Consider the following 19,645-nt stretch of genomic DNA (forward strand, 5'->3'; position numbering starts at 1 on the left):
CTGTGCTGTGCTGTGCTGTGCTGGGCTGTGCTGTGCTGGGCTGTGCCGGGCTGTGCTGTGCTGTGCTGGGCTGGGCTGTGCCGGGCTGTGCTGTGCTGTGCTGTGCTGGGCTGTGCTGTGCTGTGCTGGGCTGTGCCGGGCTGTGCTGGGCTGTGCCGGGCTGGGCTGTGCCGGGCTGTGCTGTGCTGTGCTGTGCTGTGCTGGGCTGTGCCGGGCTGTGCTGGGCTGTGCCGGGCTGGGCTGTGCTGTGCTGTGCTGTGCTGTGCTGTGCTGTGCTGTGCCGGGCTGTGCTGTGCTGTGCTGTGCTGTGCTGTGCTGTGCTGTGCTGTGCCGGGCTGGGCTCCGTGCGGCGGTGGGAGCGCGCCGGGCGCCGCGGCCCCTCCCCGGCGGGGCCAGCGGGCAGCGTGCCCGCACTGCCTCGGGAGCGTCTGCGGAGCGTCCCGCGATGCTCCAGTTACTTTTATACTGGGTGTTCCCCATCGCTGCGAAGCATTTTTTTTCCGGCATCTGGGAAGGACCAAGCTCTTCCCTCAGCTCGAGGTTAATCATCTGCTTGCAATTAACCTGTGACCTCCCACGTCAGCGGCGCGGGGCAGCGCTGCAGCTTTAACGCGGGCTGGGAGCGGGAGGGGGGCAGCAGTGCCAGGTCCCGGAGCTGCCGCAGATCCCTCGCCCTGCCTGCCATGGAGAGCCGCAGCCTCCTCGCCGCCTTCCTGGCCGCTGTGCTCACCGCCCTCCTGCCGCTTCCCGCCGCCTCCTCGGCCCACCGCAAGCTCCTGGTGTTCCTGCTCGACGGCTTTCGCTTCGACTACATTGATGACAGCGAGCTGGAGGGTCTGCCGGGCTTTCGGGACATTGTGAACATGGGGGTGAAGGTGGATTACATGACCCCAGACTTCCCCAGCCTCTCTTACCCAAATTACTACACACTGATGACGGGTGAGTACTTGTATTTCTGTGCCGTGATGCTCCTCAGAGCTGCCAGCTCCCCGTGCCAAGGTGGAAGGCAGCTCCCTTTCTTCCAAAGATATAAAAATAACCCAAGTCGTGCTTTTAGCTGGGAGTTTAAAAGCACTGTGGCATTACAGCCCTGAATTGTTTCTCTGAATTGTGTTCCAAATTTGGAAATGCTGCCTAGGACTAATTTTTTAAGTTTCATTTTGCTCATCCAAGGTGTAGCTGGGTCCTTACCTGCTGCTATCTCAGCATCATGGTCAGCTCGCCTGGTGCAAGCACCAATGGGGCTCCTGCATATATACAGAACATAGAAACAACTGAGACTGAATGGAAAATGAATACAGAGACTGCTCAGGGGCTTTAATAAAAATGCTTGTGAACTGAGTGTGGTTACACTAAGAACTTATTTTCAGTCAGCGGGTCTGTTTTGGCAAGTTCAGCATTAAATTTCTTCTTAAACTTAGTAGATTTTCTGTTTCCTTAACTTTGCTACAAGTCCTCATATCTGTAATAATTCAAAATAGCCAAATGGAAAAACCGTCAAGATTTTTATTTTTCCTCCCCTGCATTTTTTTTCAGAATGTCCAGGGAAGGCTTTCATAAAATTGAGAGGACAGTCATAGATTTCATGATATTGATTTGCTTCTAATCTTCTGTGGAGGACACTTGATTACAGTGACACGAGGAAGGTACAGAGAGTAGAGCTGTGCCAATTCTTTCAGAGACAGACATCAAGAAAGCAAAAGTTAAATTTAAAAAAAACAACAAAACTATTTTTTTTCCCCTGGAGTTTCTAGTTGGATTGTTCTCTGGAGTTATTGACTAAGAATGAGTTTCCAGCCAATGAGGACTAAGAAAATCTATCCTCTCCTAAGATATGTGGCATCTTCCACTATTCTTGAAACAATGCAGTGCCCAGTAATTCATATACTGCTTGCTAGGAAAGCAAATAGATGCCATTGTAAAACAAAAATCTGACATCAATTGTGCCCAGCTTGTTTTGAAACTGCTTAACTCCTTCTTCCCTCTCTCTCAAGAGAAACACTTCTTTCTTGCTCATCTCTGATCAGAGATATAAAGGCATCACAGGGTTGGTTTCCATTCTTTTTTCATTATTTGGTGCAAATATATGAATGCAGAATAAATGTCGTGACAGAAAACATAGGTGTTCCACTCCAGGCCATGTTCTTTAGGTCTACATAGGCAAACAGACCTAACACTTCATAGGTGCAAAAAATCTTTGGATGGAGCTGTTAAAGAGAGAAGAAAAGTGAGTGACATTTCACTCCTAACCACATTTAGTCATCAATCCTATTAAGTGTCTATACATAAAGTCTATTATCAGCCCTTTGAAGAGTTTTGAAAACCTCCTACTTTGTACTCATGAAGAAGTTTTTTTAAGAGATGAAATACCACTATTGGACTTTTCATATTTTTAGTAGAGTCCTGTCCTCAGTCTGAAGCAATAAGATAGTCTGTGAGACCAAACTCGATCTTCTTGCAAGCCTCCTAGACTTTATGATGAGGATATCAATGCAAATACAGTTTAATTATAAATACCAATTCACCTCCCTAACACATGAGTCACAGTAGTGTTAAGTAGGTCAGGAACCAATTGAGGACTTAGTTTAGGTGATGAACATTGCCCAGAGGAAGATCCAAGACTACCCTTGAGCCCTTGGGGTGTTAGTGAACCCCATGACTGTGTCTTGGCCTGACAGCAGGATAAATCCCATATCTGCACTGTTCTTTCCCTTTGGGGCCATGGTGCCATTTCCACTGAAAGGAGGTTTTATGGGGTAGTGGGGTGAGGAGTGCAGAGCATGTGGCAGATGTAGTGTTCAGTCTGCATCCATTAAATTTGCAAAGCTGGGACAGGTTTTGGAGAAAATTCAGCATGGCAGTGTGACACAAGCATCATGCTATAATGACCTGCTCAGGGAGTGGCAAGCTACTGTTTCCCTGCTGCTGTATGGTCATGGGGAACTTTTCATCCTGTCTCCCCAGCCATGCAGCCCCTCTGCTGCAGGCCAACACAACTGCAACTGCTTTTATTTCTGTTTGTGACTGGGATGTCTGGGAGATAAATGCTGCCATATTTTTTTCTGAGAAATCAGGAACAAATTATTCTTCATGTCTTGTCCTACACTGCTGTTTCAGGAGCTGCTAAGAAAGTCACATTTTAACTTTGAAAACATTTGTATTTGTAGTATATTCAATATACTATCTTCGTAGTATATTGAAGTCTTTCAGCTAAATCAGTTTAAGAAATTGCACATTCCCACCCCTGGCTTGTTCATGATATCCCACTTTGGTTTTTTTTGTTTGTTTTTTGTTTTGATAAATACTCCTGTCCCTTCTTTCTCTGCTCATTCTCAAGGCCTTATGGCTCCACGTCCATCCAGGAGTATTCATGGCTGCCAGGTCTTGGACAACGTGCATAAAAGTGTTTTAGTTTGTGTGTATCTGACTTGCCTCCATCCTTGTGAGCAAAGCCTTTCCTTTCTGTCTACTGCCTTTCACCTCACATCCATGCAACTGTCATGACTCCAGCGTGGTTGAGTTGTTACCAAATGAGAGAGGTTCTCTCTCGTTTCTGTGGCTTTGGAGGAGGACAGTGGACTCTGCCCCTCAGATACCATCACTGCTGGGACAGGTCAGTCTCCTCAGACATGAACTCACCTCCTCTTCCTCCTCCTGCCCAGACCTGCAGGCGGAGGTTATGGAGATCAGCAGCATCAGCCCGAGCTTCTCAGTGCAGATGCCAAGTAGATGCAACTGTAACTGTTGACCAAAAGCCACATATCTAACAGCTGCTAACTAACATATGCTTATGAGAACCACACTCCTTTCTGCTGGGGCAGGTGCTGGGTCAAGCACTGACACAACAGGATGAACAGGGTCCAGTCTGGTGAAATTTTGGAAGGAAAACATGGGAGGGAGGTGGCTTGTTTGTGGTCATGCAGTGCTGCAGGGCTATGGCAGAGATCTTCATGGATCCCCCTCATGCAGCTGTTAACCTGTGAAAAGATAGTTGTTGGAGTTTCACCAAGATACACAGAAAGCCTCAGCCCAAAGCCCAGAGCCTGCTTAGAGGTATTTTCCTTTCCTGTCCAAACTATGAGAAAGAAAACCAGGGCATATAAAAATGTAAAGTCACTAAGTAATTCAGAGTTTGGGATGAAGCTCCAGTCTTCCTGCAAGCCAGGGCGTGGCATCAGGACCTGCTATTTGCTTGAAGAAGCATCAAACAAAAGCCAAATCAGGGCTGGTGCAAGGAGATTTCACTGGCAAGCAACCTGAGAAGCTGTTTCGTTACAAAAACCTGGTGCTGTGCAAGGTAGCTCAAGGATGTGCTAGCTTAAAATCCAACTCTTTGAAAAGCAGTCTTCTCTAGCAACTTCCATTATGCTGTGTTTCTCAGTATTGGCTTTTAGTGTGGCAGAAAGACTCATTTTTAGGTGGTTGGTTTGCTTTCTGAGTTGCTAGAATGAATCCTACCTGGTGTTCCGGCACTGCATGGTGCAGTTACAATATTGCAATTGTTGACCTGAAAAGCATGAAACAGAGAATTAGTAAAAAGGAGATGTTGCAGCTGTGACAGAACAGACTCTCTGTGGGCTTGGCAAGCGAGGTGAGAAGGAGTCCAAATAGGTCCATTCTAAAAGGCTCCCTTAATCATACCATGTGCTGTTTGTTTTGGAAAGGAAGGAATTAAGACCACAAGATATCTTGGGTTGTTATCCTGTGGGGAGTTTTTAATTTTTCCCTTTCCCTGCTGTGGCCTGGCTCTGCAGGGAGCTCTCATGCCAAGTTCAGTGGAAAGTCTGAGGTCTCCCCTGTAAGCACTGCAAGCAGGAGTTACCACTTCAGAGCACTTTGTGCCATGTGTCATGAAAGCTGCTCGTGCTCTGGGTTGGGTCTCCCTTACCTGACAACCTGCAGGTGTTGGAGGGGTGATGAAGGGCTCCCTGCAGCCCAGCTCTCCTGAAGTCCTCCCCAGCTGGGAGCACTCAGGGACACCTCACATTTCCAGCCAGAATAAACATAATCCAGAAAGGGTTTCTTTTCCAAGATCGTAACTAGAAATGAAGTCTTTCTGGCAGGTCTTCCCTTGTGGATGTGCCAGCTGCCTGGTCAGCTGTGCAGCCCCACCTCCAAGAGTCATATTTAACTTGGCCTCCATGGGAAGCAAAGGGAGCCCCTGATTGCAGAGATGGGTGGAGAACTGCTTGGAGAGGAGCCAGCAAGGAGCCTCCATGAGCCTCTTTGGAGAACTCTGATCTTAAATAAGTGACAGAGGGGCTGTGAGGTTCCCTGAAGCTTGAGGGGTGGAGGAAAAGGTAGACCAGAGGACATTGCAATCTCCTGCACCCAGAGTGAGGGCTGTGGCCTTTGCAGGGGTGCCCAGACTCACTGTAACACACTGATGACATGTTTGGCATTGTCTAAAATACAGGGGTGGTGTGTGGTGTTTTCTCAGCCACTGCAGCTCATCCCTACAGATGCCATCACCTTTTCCTCTGCATAGTGGTAGAGAGTGGGGTGACGTGGCAGAGCTCCCACAGATAGGTGACATCAAGGTCCACTCTGCCAGACTGAAGATTTCACCCATCTTCTATGTTTCAACAATCTTCCTTTCACTCCTCACTCTTGATTTTGGCATACTTAACTGCTGAGGGGATTTGGTTGATGATGCCAAAGTCTAACAGTCTACATCTGTTCCCCCTGAGCACAGCAAATCAACATACACTGCACCCCATTTATTCCATGTTTTCTGGGAGAAAATACCTTTTGGGCTCCCAACCCTGGAATCCCCTGGAGTCTGGCTGATGTGCACACATACTTGTATATTTACTGTTTACTGCAACAGTTCTCCTGATTAAAAGCACAGCAGCTCCAGGCCCTTTCCACTCAGAACCTGAAGGAAGCCCAGCCTGGCCATGGTTCCAGTGGATGCCTCTTTTCTGCTGCACAGTTAGTGGCATCCTGACTCCAGCCTCGTCCAGAAAAAGATGCTGACAATTTCTGTTCAGCAGTTAAGCAAGTTCTTAACTGTAAGTAATACCTGCATGTTTTCTGAGGCATAAAAAGTGGAAGGATAGGAGTATAACAGGGAAGTTTATTACATGCACATGAACTAAAACTATCTCTCTACAAGCCTAGAAAAAATCCAGAAGGGCACAAAGTGTACAATGAGTGACAAGGGAAAATTACTTTTTCTGTTTGGTCCTCTCAAACAGCTACAGATGCCAGGAGCAGCAGAGATTTAAAAGACTCTGTTTGTGACATAAAGCTCTGAAATCAAGCCTCTTCCTTTTCTTGAATTCATTAGCTTTCCACTTTTAAAACTCTGTGTTGGGAAGCAAAAGATCATGAGCTGTGGTAACACTGTTAATTGGCAGAGAAAGGGTACTATCCCAGCAAGAACAGGCTGGAAAAGATAGTGGGAACCAGGAGAATTTCCTTTTTCACATTCTTCCTTTCACTTTGTTTACTCACCACCTGCAGAAAAGTTGCAAAGCCAAGCGTCAAGGTTTTTCTCCTTCATACACAAAAAATTGCAAAAATCTGTGTTTGCTTTCTACCAGTTAAAAAAATGGGAACACTTTTAAAATGTAGAACAGAAAGTTTTTTCTAACACAAAGTTCACAATACTACAAATTAAAATACAGAGTTTTTTCCTCTTTATTAGCTACAATCTCACAGCTCACAACTAGTGTACCTACTACCAGCTGTTAGCTAAGTAGTCATTCATGTATCAAGGTACTTCTTAGCCCAGAGCTGAAGTCACTGCCAGAGACTCACACTCTGTCTCATAATGCAGGCAGCATCTTTGTCCATTGTTCTGCCCAGGGCTTGGAGCTTCAGTGCCCTCAAGCTGCATCCAGCTCTGGGGGTTCTGAGTGGTCCCTGAGCCTGCCACAATTCAGAAGAACAATCAACAGCTCAGAGTTCTGACTCTCCAGGGACTCAAGATCTGACTTCCCACACAAGAAAGCATCTGCAAAGCCTCAGCTGGGTGATTTATTAGCAATTATTGTGAACCCAGCCCTGGCCCCATGATGAAAGCATTGAATTAAGAGTTTCAAGCTCTTACTAAATGAGTTCCATTAAGGGGAAAAAAAAAAATAATGCTGTGCATAGCAGAGATTTTTTAATGTGCTTTTTGATGTGATCCTACTTGAATCGCAAAATCTTGTCTGACACAGACTAAGGTGTTCATACTTTGGCTTTGTCTAATATTAGAGGTCATACAAATTTGGACTTTGCCAGCAAACTCCTTTGGAATATGAATTGTCCATGCACATCATACAAGTACTGTTTTTACTTGGGGGTCTGAAGATGGCAGGGCTGCTTTGCCAGGCCAGCATTCCCCTGAGACTTCTCATAACTCTGGCCTTCTCCAGCCTACTTAGGGTTTAGCACATGGGTTTTGTTTTTACCCTGTGGTCTTTCTTGTCAAAGCAGAGCAGGTGAGGCCCATCAGGGGAACAGTAGAGCAGTGCATATATCAAAGCTTAGTTCCTGGGGACAGCAACCACTGTATCTGCTCCAGAACAGGAATATGGTGCTGGTGACTTTTAAGTCCTGCTTTCTTCATCATTATGGGAGGTAGCATGAGCAGAGCAGAGCATTTCCCAAGGCAAGTCTTCTAGCTATTTGCATGGAGGAGCTTAACTATTCCCCAGACTGTATAGCCCTGTGGCAGCCTGTGCTTGCATCTGCCCCCCGACTCATCACTTTCCAGAGAGTGGGAATATCTCAGTGGGACATGAGGAAAGGTCTCACCATAGTGGCAAGGCATAATATTGCATAGCACATTGAGCTAAATGCATGTACTGATGTTCACCATCAGATTATGGTGCCTTTGCTGCATTGGCTAATACGCACACTCTGGGTTCTCTGATAAATCTGATTTGCTCAGTGCAGAGATGGCAAATGGCCCAAGAGCACACACACTGGTTTCCAGATCACACACAGCCAGGGCAGGGTGCTCAGCACTCAGCACTCAGCATTACTGTGCTGCTGCTGTGGGTGGCCCAGTGGCTGTGGGTTCTGCTGGCCTTTTAAATTTCGTCTTTGTTTTGCAGAGATTCATTTGAAGGCTGAAGAAAGTGCCTGGAGACGTGGGAATGTGCTTTAGACAAATGCTGTATGGAGTGTAGTGTCCAAGTAAGCTGTAGCATGCAGACTTGCAAATGCTTTTGCTGGCTCTCTTCCAGAAGGATACAGCAGTTATCATATTCTTGGAAACTATACTATCTTTGTTTTCCTCTGTTGCTTGAGGAAGGAGTAATTTTTACTACAGTTACAGCGAGTTTAAATAGTGACATCTGTATGCTGAAATTGCTTTCTGACCTGTTTCTATTTTTGAAACTCTTAACATTTGATTACAGAGAAAAGCTGCAGTAATGAAAGAAATAATAAGTTCTGCATGTTATGGTGACTCTCTAACACCATGTTGCTATTTTGATAATGATTCAAAAGAAGTAGACTAAAGGTAATTTTCTTAGGCTGGAGAAAACAAGTGAAATTGGGATAGAAAGAAAAAGGGTTGGACGGATTACCCAAAAGAAACTTGAGAAATGGCCTTAATTCTGTGTACAATATCTTGGGGGGAGGGGGCAGGGGCAGAAATCCCAGTTATTCCAGGGCTTTTCAATCTAGTGAGCAAGGATCAGAATAGCCATGGTTGAAGAAACAAAGGCCAAAAATAAAATTAGACATCAGGCATACTTTTGAACATTATTAACTGATGACAAATATTGGGAGGAGCAACAGAAGGAAGAGGTTAATTGCTTGATTATTGATATCTTCCAAGGAGGTCTAGGGTCTTTTTGAGACACAGGCCTCAGGTAAGCAGACATGAATGACATTAAATGGTCAAGTCTTTTGATGTGTTGCTCACCTGATCTTCTTTTCTGACCCTGTTAACCAGGGATGTCTGCAATGAAAACTGATGCCTTATAGTCTTCTAGGCCAGTTTTTCCACAGTAAAAAAAAGGATTTGGAGTCCATAGAAAATTGAATTAATCTAATGTGGAGAACAGAACACTGTCCTCTGTATTAGTTCAAACATTTAGTTAATTTTCCCAACAATACTACAAAGAACAGTCTCCAATCTCTTCCTTAAAAAAGTGGACAAACAGTAGACCTTAAGTCCTATAGGATCAGTAGCAGCTAGAGCTCACTAATTCTATATGAAGACTACTCTATACATCACACCAATCCCTAATATGTAGGTTCCACGCTGACAGAGCTTCAGCACTGACCTGTAAGTTTATGAGGCTGGCACAAATTGCCTGCTGCAGTTAATCCTGTTGATAGATGCTTAGGAATTTGTGAACTTTAGGAAGCTGAGGTTGTCCTGTAAATTGTACAGCTGTGCTTTTGATGCACTATAGAGACTTCCCTTCTATCTCTTTTGAGACTTAGAAAGAGAGCACTTGGCAGCCTGAAGAGAACAGATTACTGCCCATCCAATCCACCAGTTCTCCTATATTAAACCTGTTTGTGTTAGTATGGTAAGTATTGACTGCCACAAACTGAGACTACTTTTTCCTCTGGGAAGGAGGAAATGTTCTGCATAATTGAAATACTTCTTAGTAAGGAAGAAAAGTTCAAAATCCGTTTCAAGATCACATGCCCCCAAAGTATACAGAGTCCTCTGCTTGAAATTACATCTTTTCAGAACAAGAATACCAAGGTTATTTCAGTTCTGATCACCATGCTCAGTTTCAAAATAATCAAATCTTGTTATCTGGATCCCTGCAATAACATGACTCACCAGCTAATGAGGACAGTGTCTATCACATGCTTCAGTCATTGCTTTGTAAGATATGTAAATAAGGAACTTCCAGTACAACTTATTCTTCAACATCTTTTCCCATTTCTGTTAATTCATCTTCAGAATCATTATTAAAATATAGCAGCTTCTCTTCTTGTACAATTACAAGAAGTAGAAGATATCTCTCAGTTATTATATACTAGTTTATTGTAATACAAAGTTACCCAAGGATCCCTCAGTACAGGAAGAGGCCTGAACATGTCTGATGAAGTTATTGCTGTGCCCACAAGCAAGAACAAAGCATGATCATTACAAGGAAAAAAAAAAAGAAAATAAAAACAAACAGTAATGGAAAATAACAGTAACATATAAATGTGCTTGCATAGTTTTTGCCTGTCTGCATAAAAACAATGTGCCCTATGTATCAAGGAAGGGGAAATGCAAATTTCTCAATCTTTATTCTATGTTTCGATATTGTGCTCTTATCACCTTCTGTTCACAGCTTGCTTCCCACAGCCCTCTGGTTGTGAGTGCTGATGGGTACCTTAAAATGGCCTCAGACTTGGCAGGTGTAGGGTGTGTAGAAGGAGCCAGGTGTCAGGCAAACATGTGGCACCCCTGGGCTGCTGCTGACATAGTTTCTGTGTGGGGCTGGGTTTGAAATGTTGAGCAGGACAGAGGGTGCAAGGTTTGTTTCTTCTGGCCTCAGCTGTCTAAAATTTGGCTGCCTGAAGCTGAGAAAAGGCTGTGTTCTTTCTCTACCAATAACTGAGAGCATATACACCTCCAGACACCTGAGATGCCTATCTTAGGGTGGCATGAATTGCTTTCTAGACATGACTCTTCTTATCTGTTGATTGTGAAAGGAACACAGGGGGCTGACAAACTTCAGCAACTAACTTTTGGGTGTCTGAAATGGGGGATTTAGTAATCAAACTGGAGCACCTCAGTGAAAGGTAAGAGTCAGGGAGGTTTTATGAATGGTTGCAAGGTAAGAGATCCCAGAATTCACAACAGGACTTTTCAGCTGATTTACTGGATGATCCACTGGTAGCAGTGGTGGTGCTACCAGCATCCTTCTACTGAAGGACACCAGGCTGATTGTGCTGCTTTTTTCTCCACTCTTGAAGGTCGCCACTGCGAGGTCCATCAGATGACTGGAAACTACATGTGGGACCAGAAAGCAAATGTATCGTTTGATATTGGTGTGAATAAAGAAAGCCTGCTGCCTCTCTGGTGGAATGGATCAGAACCTTTCTGGGTCACAATGATGAAAGCTAAAAAGAATGTTTCCATGTACTACTGGCCAGGTTAGTATGTGAAAAATTGCTGCAATGCACCTTGACATCTGAGCACTCCACATGCTGCAGAAATGGCTCTCTAATACAGCTCTGAAATACAGATAGGAATTTGATGTGTTTTACTAACCAGGCATAGAAATGAATTAGCTTTTATTTGGCCATGATAATTTGCGTATGCTTAGAAAGGAGAAGACTGAAGTGTCACTAGAGGCAGCTTTCCACTAAATGCTAGCTTCAGGAGGGTGCTGGCCTGAGGACTATCCCCTCCTCCATCAACTGCTTTTCCTCTTGCCCACCTGTAACTTCTGCTATGCTGAGTGGTTGCTCCATGAATGGTTCATGGTCCAATGAAAGTTAAACAGTAACCACTCTCCCCCAGTGCTTCTTTGGTTTTAATCTGGAAATTAGTAGCTGAGAGCTGAAGATGATCAGCTCTGTGAGGACAAGAAAATCCAGCTGAAAGCAAAGCATCCTTGTCCTCTAGTCCTCCTTCACTGTTAATTCCTCTGTAATCCCAGTTGCTCTGAGTCTGAGCTATTCATTTGGAGGGACTTGGCCTTTCTGTTCCTCATTTGTTAGATATTGGACCAGTGGAATGACTAGGGATGTGTTATAATGAGTCCTTTATATCAAACAGAAGTCTTGTATCCCCTTAGGCTATACATTTAGGGACTCACATGGAAATAGATGTTCCAGCTGAGCAACCAGACCAAATCCCTTGCAAAGCACCCAGATTCTCAACTCCTTTACCTTCTATCTGCTACCTACCCTGAGTAGTCTGCAGGCATCCTCAATGTGCAGGTGCAGGCGGAGGAGCAGAGCGCTGGTAGAAGAGCTGTACTGAATACAGCCAGTGCCAGCAGGGCAGGGGCAGCTGACTCACGCCATGGGCTCCTGTCCAGCTTGTCTCTGCACCCTGATGCCCATGTGCCTGGCCACAGCCTTTCCATGCAATGTGGCTAAGGCTGTCCTGGCAAAAAGCCCACAATTCTAAGGAATGGGAGGAAAGAGTGAACCAAGACGAAAAACATTGAAAAGCCATCCAAAGTGTTTCTATAGTACTGAAAGGCAAAAAGGTCTGAGGGTGACAATATTGCCTTATGGACCCAGAGGCAGTCAAAGAGTTTACCTCAGCCTGAAAAAAGACTGCTGCCTACTGAAGACGTCTAAGTGATCTAACAGCAAGGCAAATAGTAGGATATAGAAATTATACAAGAATGTAGGAATTATTCCAAAATTTTACAAAAATATCTATTTCTGTAGACTATTCATTTTTAACTACTATTGTAATTGCTCTCAATAGGTATAATTATGTACTGAATAGATGTAACAGCCTACAGAGAGCAGCTGAAATAAAAAAAACAGTATTACTTCCCAGTAAGTGCCTTTGGACTTTACCTAGGTCCTTCATGTTGCCTTTTGAGCAGTGTTTCCCAGGGAGAAAACACACATATACAGAGATACATAGATACATACACATATATATACATGTGTGTATATATATATATATATATATTTATATATATATGCACACATATATATATACATAGGTATCTCTGTGTATATATATATATATATCCCTTTCACTCTGCCTGCAATTTCTATCTGAAAATTGCAAGGAACAAAAGAGACGCCCTATCCCCACTGCTTACACTCCCAAGTGTATGCATTGAACTCTCTTATGACACAGAGGGGGAATTTTTGCATGAATCTGGCATTTTAGCTGTGGACTGCAATTATGATAAAGATCTAAACAGGAAAAGTTTGGGAAACTCTTAACAGGTACTGCAATATATAGCCAAATCATCACACTTTGTTCAGGAGGATGCTATTTTCTCTTTAGCCAGCAATAAAGACAAACAAGGTCAATGAACCATAGCAGGAATGCATTGGAAATGCCAGAGTACCGATTCCCAGGATTAGCTTTTACCAGTGTCATTTCCTTCTCAGAGTCAATTCCAAGATTTGCAATGTCTGAACCCAAAATCTACTGCTTCATTTTCTTCCCTATGTTCCTCTCTCATGTGTAATCACTGCCTAAAGGAAAAAATCCAGACCCCAGCACACAGGAACACAGAATAGGAGAGTTCTCAGATGTGAATAATCACACAGCTTTATCTGTGAGCTTAACATAAACCCAGCAAAGACAACTCATGGGCAGAATGCATTTGAGATCTCTTGATTCTAGAAGCAGAGGAGCCAAACTACTGCCATGCTGGGGGTCCCAAACACCACTTCTGACAAAACATACAGCCTTGCCTTGTAGGAGCGTTTTTCTCCTTTCTTCATGCTGTGCATGGGGTGACAGGCACAGCCTCACACCCAGGTTGCCTGTCCAAAGCACTGCTGCTCCAGCAGGTGGAGAATGCTCAGAGGAGTGCAAGAGCCTCCTGGGCAGTACCACTGAGGTCAAAACCTTGGAGTGGTCCTCACCCTCAGCCCAGTAAGAGCCATCATCCCAGATGCTCAAGCTTCTTCATTTTCCAGCAGCCTATGCAACTACTTTAGCTGAAGTGCAGTGACAACTTCTCTAAACACTGAAATGAGAGACAGAGGGGGGAAGAAAAAAGGCTCTAAGCTCAACTTCTGCCATTTGAACATAATATTTACCAGACAATACAGCTAGTCTGGAAAGTTTTCAAAATCTTCTGTTACGACATGAAGTGTCCAACTGTTAAATAAATGTTTAGAAATGCAATTTAAAGCTGGCACAGATTTAGGTCTCCATGTCAGATAGATAAAGAGGGGTTTATCACTCTGAAAGAAGTCCTTATTCCTGCTCCAATAGTTCAGGTTTTTCAATAAAGGTTTAGCATCATACAAAATGATGCAAAGGTATCTAGCATTGCATCTTAGTAAATAAAGCTTAACTATTTTGTTTAACCAAGAAAAACTTAGCATTCCCTTTGGCTAGCTGCAAATCTGTTGAAATTTTCTTTCCCATAATATCTAAAAGAGAAAAATTTACCATCTGTCCTGGCCTCTACCAAAATGAAATTTAAATATTAAAGTGCCTTCATTTCTTCATGGCCAGTATTTTGGACTTGTAACAAGCCTTAACATTAAAAACACTAATTTAAGTTCTATTCATCATAAAGGCTTTTAAAAAAATAAAAAGATAAAAGGGAAAGGAAGCTCTTGGTGTCTAAATGTCTTGAATTCCCAACGGTACTGTCAATGAACTGCACACTTGAAGACCACTATTTAATGGCCAAAATGATTAAATGATTTCTAATTCTTGCTGCCCTGTAGTCTTTTACATCATGTTCATCACTTGACAATCTAGAAATAGCAAAGATATCTCAGAAACTAAAATATCCCAGTTCCCCAAGAGGTTAATCTCCCAGTTAAAATTATCTCATGAGTAATTCTGAGGAATGTTATTTGAGAAAATTACAAAATCTGATGTCAATATCTGAAGAAAAAAGAGACAAAATGATCATATTAGTCACTGGCTCTGAGCAGTTATCCACCTGAAGTTAAACACAAGGTATTTCTAACTACTTTCAAATGCATTCTTAACTTCTTGCCTGTTTTTGGAGATAATCTTGAGCCAGACTCAACTATGAAAGGAGAAATTGACTCCAAAGTTCCAATTCAGTCCTGAAATACTAGTAAAGCCCACAGTGGACAACTACATCACCTCTAGCATCTGAGGTAGCTGAAAGCCCTTGTTTTGCAGAACATCCTACAAAAGACTGGCACTCTGTGCCTTCAGGGAAGGGGACTTGTGGGTATAACTTCAGGCCATTAATGGAATACATTTTTCTGATTATTTGGTTAAGTATTATCTTGGACCCATCTCTGCTGCATAGTGTAATTTCTTGGGGATGCTGTGTGCAGATGTATAGGAGTTTATTGTGGGGTGATCTAGACAGTCAGTTCTTGTCAAGTAATCTGCTGGCTGTTTATTCAGACTGCAGACAACTCGTGGTTGGATCATGGTGGAGAGATGAACACTGAGGTATTTTCATGCAGAAAGTGGAAGATTACATCATATATTTGGGGCAACAGGGGAAGAATTAAAAATAAGCACCATCCCATAATTTTAATAAAAATAAAAATTAGATATAGCTTCAAGAGTAGGCAAATGTGTTTTTACAGGAAAACAGTTGACTATATTTGATGTTTATTATTGCAAATAATTAATTAATCATGACAGATGGGGTCATTTGAAACACACAAATCATGTGGACACCTGGGAGCTGCTACCACAGGCAAAGAGACTGAATCTGTCATGTGTGCTATTGCCCTTTAACTTTTGGAAAGGATAATTTTCGTCTGACTTATCTGGCTTTCTGCAAATCATTGAAAGTTTTAAAAATTTAAAAAGCTTAAACATTTAATTTTTATAATTTTTCATGGTACTCTTGAACCATCACATCAGAAGACTCCTAGCCAGCTTGGCCTGCAAGCAGTGTGCTTTTCCCTGCGTCCCAGTACTGCACCTGAGTGATGTGAGCTCATGGGAACTGAGATGCAAGACAGACAGACTCTCTTTATTGAGTGTCCCAGTAAGCAAGCCACTGTAAATCACCTCTGCTAGTAGCTCTGCTTGCTCTAGAGCCCTCTCTGTACTTACACCTCCTTCTTATGCCCCAAGAAACAAGTCAACTTATGACAGTCTTTAATGCCTTTCACTTTCCTCCCAAAGGAGAGCCAGATGTCCAGATTCAGGCTTTGGCTTTGAGATGCCTTTTTGACCAGACTGTGTTGCTGTGTACAGAGGCCAATTTGCAAAAGGCGGGGTTTTTTTTTGGTTTTGATTCCTGCTTGTGCCCCTTATTTTCTGATGTGTTTGTGAATACATCAGAAAATGCCTAACTGTGATGGGAGGACTCTGGGGTTGTGGAATGATAATTTGCATTAATCCAGTGTTTCTGGAAGCATACTTCTTTTAAATATTAATATTATTCAGCAGCATAGTAACTGGAGAGCAAAAGGGCAAAGAAACCTCACAAAAACATGTTTTTCTATGTTCAGGGCCATGTTCTCCTGTAGGATTTGTTGCCATAAATTTTTAGGCCACAAAATAGACTTTATTTTGAAAGAAAGGCTGCAAGTTACCAAGAGAGCTAATTGGTTTACACTGTTTTAATAAGACCTCCTGGGAAACAGATACAATAATGGAGAGCCAGTATCACACAATAAAATACAGTTTATAGAGGATATTGCAATGTAAGATACAGCGTGTCTAACTGGAAAGTATTTGCTGAAGTTTCAGAGAACAATATCTAAACCTATTATGTTGGAAGCCGGGAAATGAGGCATTATGGCCATAGAAGTTAAAATATAAACCAGGTGGTGATTTAGGTGGAAATGGTCTGCCATGAGGGAATTAAGCATTTTATTGTGGGAAGGTCACACAGAGACCTTCCTTTTAGAGAGGGAAATAAAAGGGTCCAATGTACAGTTTGCTACAACCACTTGTCAAACTAACCTCTCTCCCCTTTTCCCTTGCCAACCATATGTTTTCCTGCAGGGAAGGCATAAGGTAAGTAATGTCACAGGAGGTTTACAGACCTCAACTTGGATACCAGGGTGTGAGGTCTGTGATCAAGGTGAAATAACAGAGCTTACCACGTTTTTTGCTTGTAGGTTGCGAGGTTGAAATCCTTGGAGTCAGACCAAGTTACTGCCGCGAGTACTTCAGTGTCCCAACAGACAAAAACTTTGCAGATGCCATCAGCGATGCCCTCGAGTCTCTGTGGTACGGCACTAGATTTTTGCAGTGTGGGGATTCCTCTCCCTAGGACAAGTATTTGGATTTACTATCAGGGAGATTTTCAGGATGGGCTTCCAGGTAGGAAGATGAGGGCTAAGACTGCTTTACAGTATCATCATAGGAACAACACCATAACAGATATAAGCCCTTACATTAAGAGCGGAGGGAAAGATGTGCTCCTCTGTTTCTCTGTAGGCTGCAACAAGGAGGAGACTTAACTGCTTTTAATTTGCTGTTTCAAACAACTTCAGGATGAGCCTGTGCATGTCTATTCACTGACCTGCAAGAAAAGTCTTTGTAATGCTTGTATTTAGAGAGGGAATTTGGAAATTCTGAAATTCAGCTCTAGTCACTTGTTTATGAGACTGATGCTTTGGCTTTTTCTTCATTTTAGAACACCTCAAACAAAATATTTTTGGAGAGGGCAAATATGGGTATAGAATAGAGTAGAATAGAAGAGTTCAGTTGGAAGGGACCTACACCAACCATATAGTCCAACTGATGGGAATATATATCTCAGATAACTCCTAGGAAAAACGTATTATCCAGACCCAGCTTTCAAGTTTCACCATCTCTCATCCAAATATTTACAAGAGACAATTCCACAGAGAGTGTAAAATCAGGGAAGATTGCACCACCACATGCAGCACCAATACCTTATTTTGGCTATAACTAACTTCCTCCTTCTAAAGCTTAGTTGGTTCCATAATTAATCCAATCCTAGGAAGCCCTTCTATTTTAATACTTGCAACTGCCATAGCAATTTGTATCCAAAAATTTTTGTATTCAAGTGCTGAGTGTTGATTTTTCTTGAAATAGTCTCCAAAATGGTGAGAGTGCTGTTGGAAAAGTTGCTCCCAGTTGCACACTGGGTCCTGCTGCACAGATGCTCACAAATAAGGGTTGTTTGCAGCATGGGATTAGACAGAAAGTTTCTGAGACCATGTGAGAGGTTTCTCCTGAAATTATTTAGCTTAGATTTAAAGAATATTACCTGCATGTGACATGAAGCCATATGTGCCATAGGAGGCTTTCTGGAGCTTTTGCAATGCTTTTAATTCAGTGAATAAAAAAGGGAATGGAAGATGTAATACAGAAATTGTCTCTGACTTCTGGTAGAAACCCAGAATCACTGTAGAAAGATTTTTGGTCTTGTATCATTTTGAGATGGGTCAAGATATATTTGAACCTTCTTGCCTGGTTTCTGTGAAGTACAGTGTATAAGGGTGCTCAGTGCTGTTTTTCAGCTCTGTAATTGTGAACATGGTTAAAAATGAGGCACAAACTGCTAAAAGTGACAGCCCTTCGAGCTGTTATTATGGGTAGCTGGAGAGTTTCAATAGCTAATTCTGTCCAAGCTACAAGGCTGCCTGTTGCTGTCTGTGGTGGAAAAGGCAAGGGACAAAACAGTGTTGGTGGAACAACTTGCAAGAGGTGAAAGCTGATGATTTCAAGAAAAGTGCAAATCCCTGCCACCAAGATGTCATAAATAACAGCTACAGTCTTCTGAAGTGCCCAAATCCTACAGATCATCGCAGGGCAGCAGGAGGTCCTGCTGGTTGCTGGTGCCTGTTTACACACCATCGCTGCTGAATTTCTTCCTGAGTTCTGTCCCTTTAAACTAAGTGCCCTGTCTCCAACAAGGTGGGAAAGAGGAAAAATGAATGATCTTAGGTAAAATTAATAATCAGGTTTGGGTGTAAATACTGCAGGGACTTAAAGTAAGAAGGGAGGGTATAGAATGAACAGATTAAAAATCTGGTAGGTTTTCCTTATTCTTTCTCTCATCCATCCTCTGCTTATTTCTTTAAGATTTAGAAGAAGTTCCATGCTGCTGTGCCAGTCCATAAGAAGTAAAGCCTCTGAAATGCTTTTATTGCAGGCATATTCATTTAGCAGGATTTAGCATCCCCAAGTAGAAGAGTCTTGAGCTTGTCATCTATATCTTTCACAAGTGCTTTTGACTTTTGAACCTGTTCAAAGGCTGGCAAATGCAGTGTGTTTCCTTTTCACACCCTAGGTAATTGAAAAAGCCCATTAGGCTGAGACTGTCCTTAGCTGTGGCCTGTGGCAAGGGCAGTCTGTTGCCTGGAGCAGTGCCTTGCTCAGTAGCCCTAATGGCAGGTATTAGTTAAAGAATTGCACTTGGGCTCCCAGCATTAGCAAACCTTGCAGGGACTCCAGGGTAGAGAAATATCTAACTCATCAGGGAGCCACTGAGCTTCTCTTGCAAGCAAAGGAAATCATCCTTCAGCAATGTTCTCCAGTCTTTTCAAATAGGTGCTTCAAGACCACTATTTGGACTAAGAATATTCAAAACAAAGTCAAGCATCTGTTTTTGGCAAGTGAAACTAAACCTCCCTTTGAATCTTTTCAGTAACCTACGGGCTGTTGTAATCTACCTACCTTCCTGGAGAGGTGTCCTCAAGTCTGCAATTGTACTTGCAAAGTCTGCTGGTAGAATATGAAATACATTTTGGTGTTGCCGTCAATGCTGTCCAACTTTCTTCAGCAATCTTTTCTAAGTCATTTATTTGGAAAGATACTGGTGATGGAGGAAGACAGGACTAACGGAATACCTCTGTCTAAAGACAGAAATACTTCTCCCATGCAAGCCATGATAAGGGTTTTCTTAGAAAACTCTTTTTTTTTTCCATAAAAAAACAGGCAAAAATGGAAACAAAGTGAAACTCCAGACATGCTGTACCAAATCCTTCAAACCCCTAAGCATGCTGCATTACTGGAGCATCTCCCATTGAAGTGATTAAATATTCTTCCTTACAGCATTGAGTCCTCATAGAGAAATCTCACCACAGCCTAAATGAGATCACTTGTTTTATGCAATAAATCTCTTTCTTAGCTTCTATCTTG

General features: G+C 42.9%; 1 protein-coding gene and 1 long non-coding RNA gene across 3 annotated transcripts in view; one reads left to right on the forward strand and one right to left on the reverse strand.

The window, feature by feature from the left end:
* The first annotated feature begins 383 nt into the window (after positions 1-383).
* ENPP6 (ectonucleotide pyrophosphatase/phosphodiesterase 6) overlaps positions 384-19,645 on the forward strand; it is a 33,076-nt gene continuing 13,814 nt past the window's right edge. The window contains exons 1-3 of the mRNA XM_021543890.4: positions 384-939; positions 10,879-11,058; positions 16,648-16,759. Of these exons, the coding sequence (XP_021399565.3) occupies positions 684-939; positions 10,879-11,058; positions 16,648-16,759 (548 nt within the window). The 5' untranslated portion in view covers positions 384-683. The remainder of the gene's footprint in view (positions 940-10,878; positions 11,059-16,647; positions 16,760-19,645) is intronic.
* Positions 935-10,883, reverse strand: LOC146767578 (uncharacterized). Of its 2 annotated transcripts, XR_014955117.1 has the most exons (4): positions 4,642-10,883; positions 4,459-4,507; positions 3,640-3,977; positions 935-2,207 (listed from the first exon to the last, which is right to left on the reverse strand). It is a non-coding gene; the product is annotated as an uncharacterized LOC146767578 (long non-coding RNA). The 2 variants fall into 2 exon arrangements; XR_014955116.1 differs by having other exon boundaries at positions 935-3,977.

The sequence above is a fragment of the Lonchura striata genome, chromosome 4 (assembly GCF_050655825.1).
Source record: "Lonchura striata isolate lonStrDom1 chromosome 4, ASM5065582v1, whole genome shotgun sequence".
Taxonomy (NCBI): domain Eukaryota; kingdom Metazoa; phylum Chordata; class Aves; order Passeriformes; family Estrildidae; genus Lonchura; species Lonchura striata.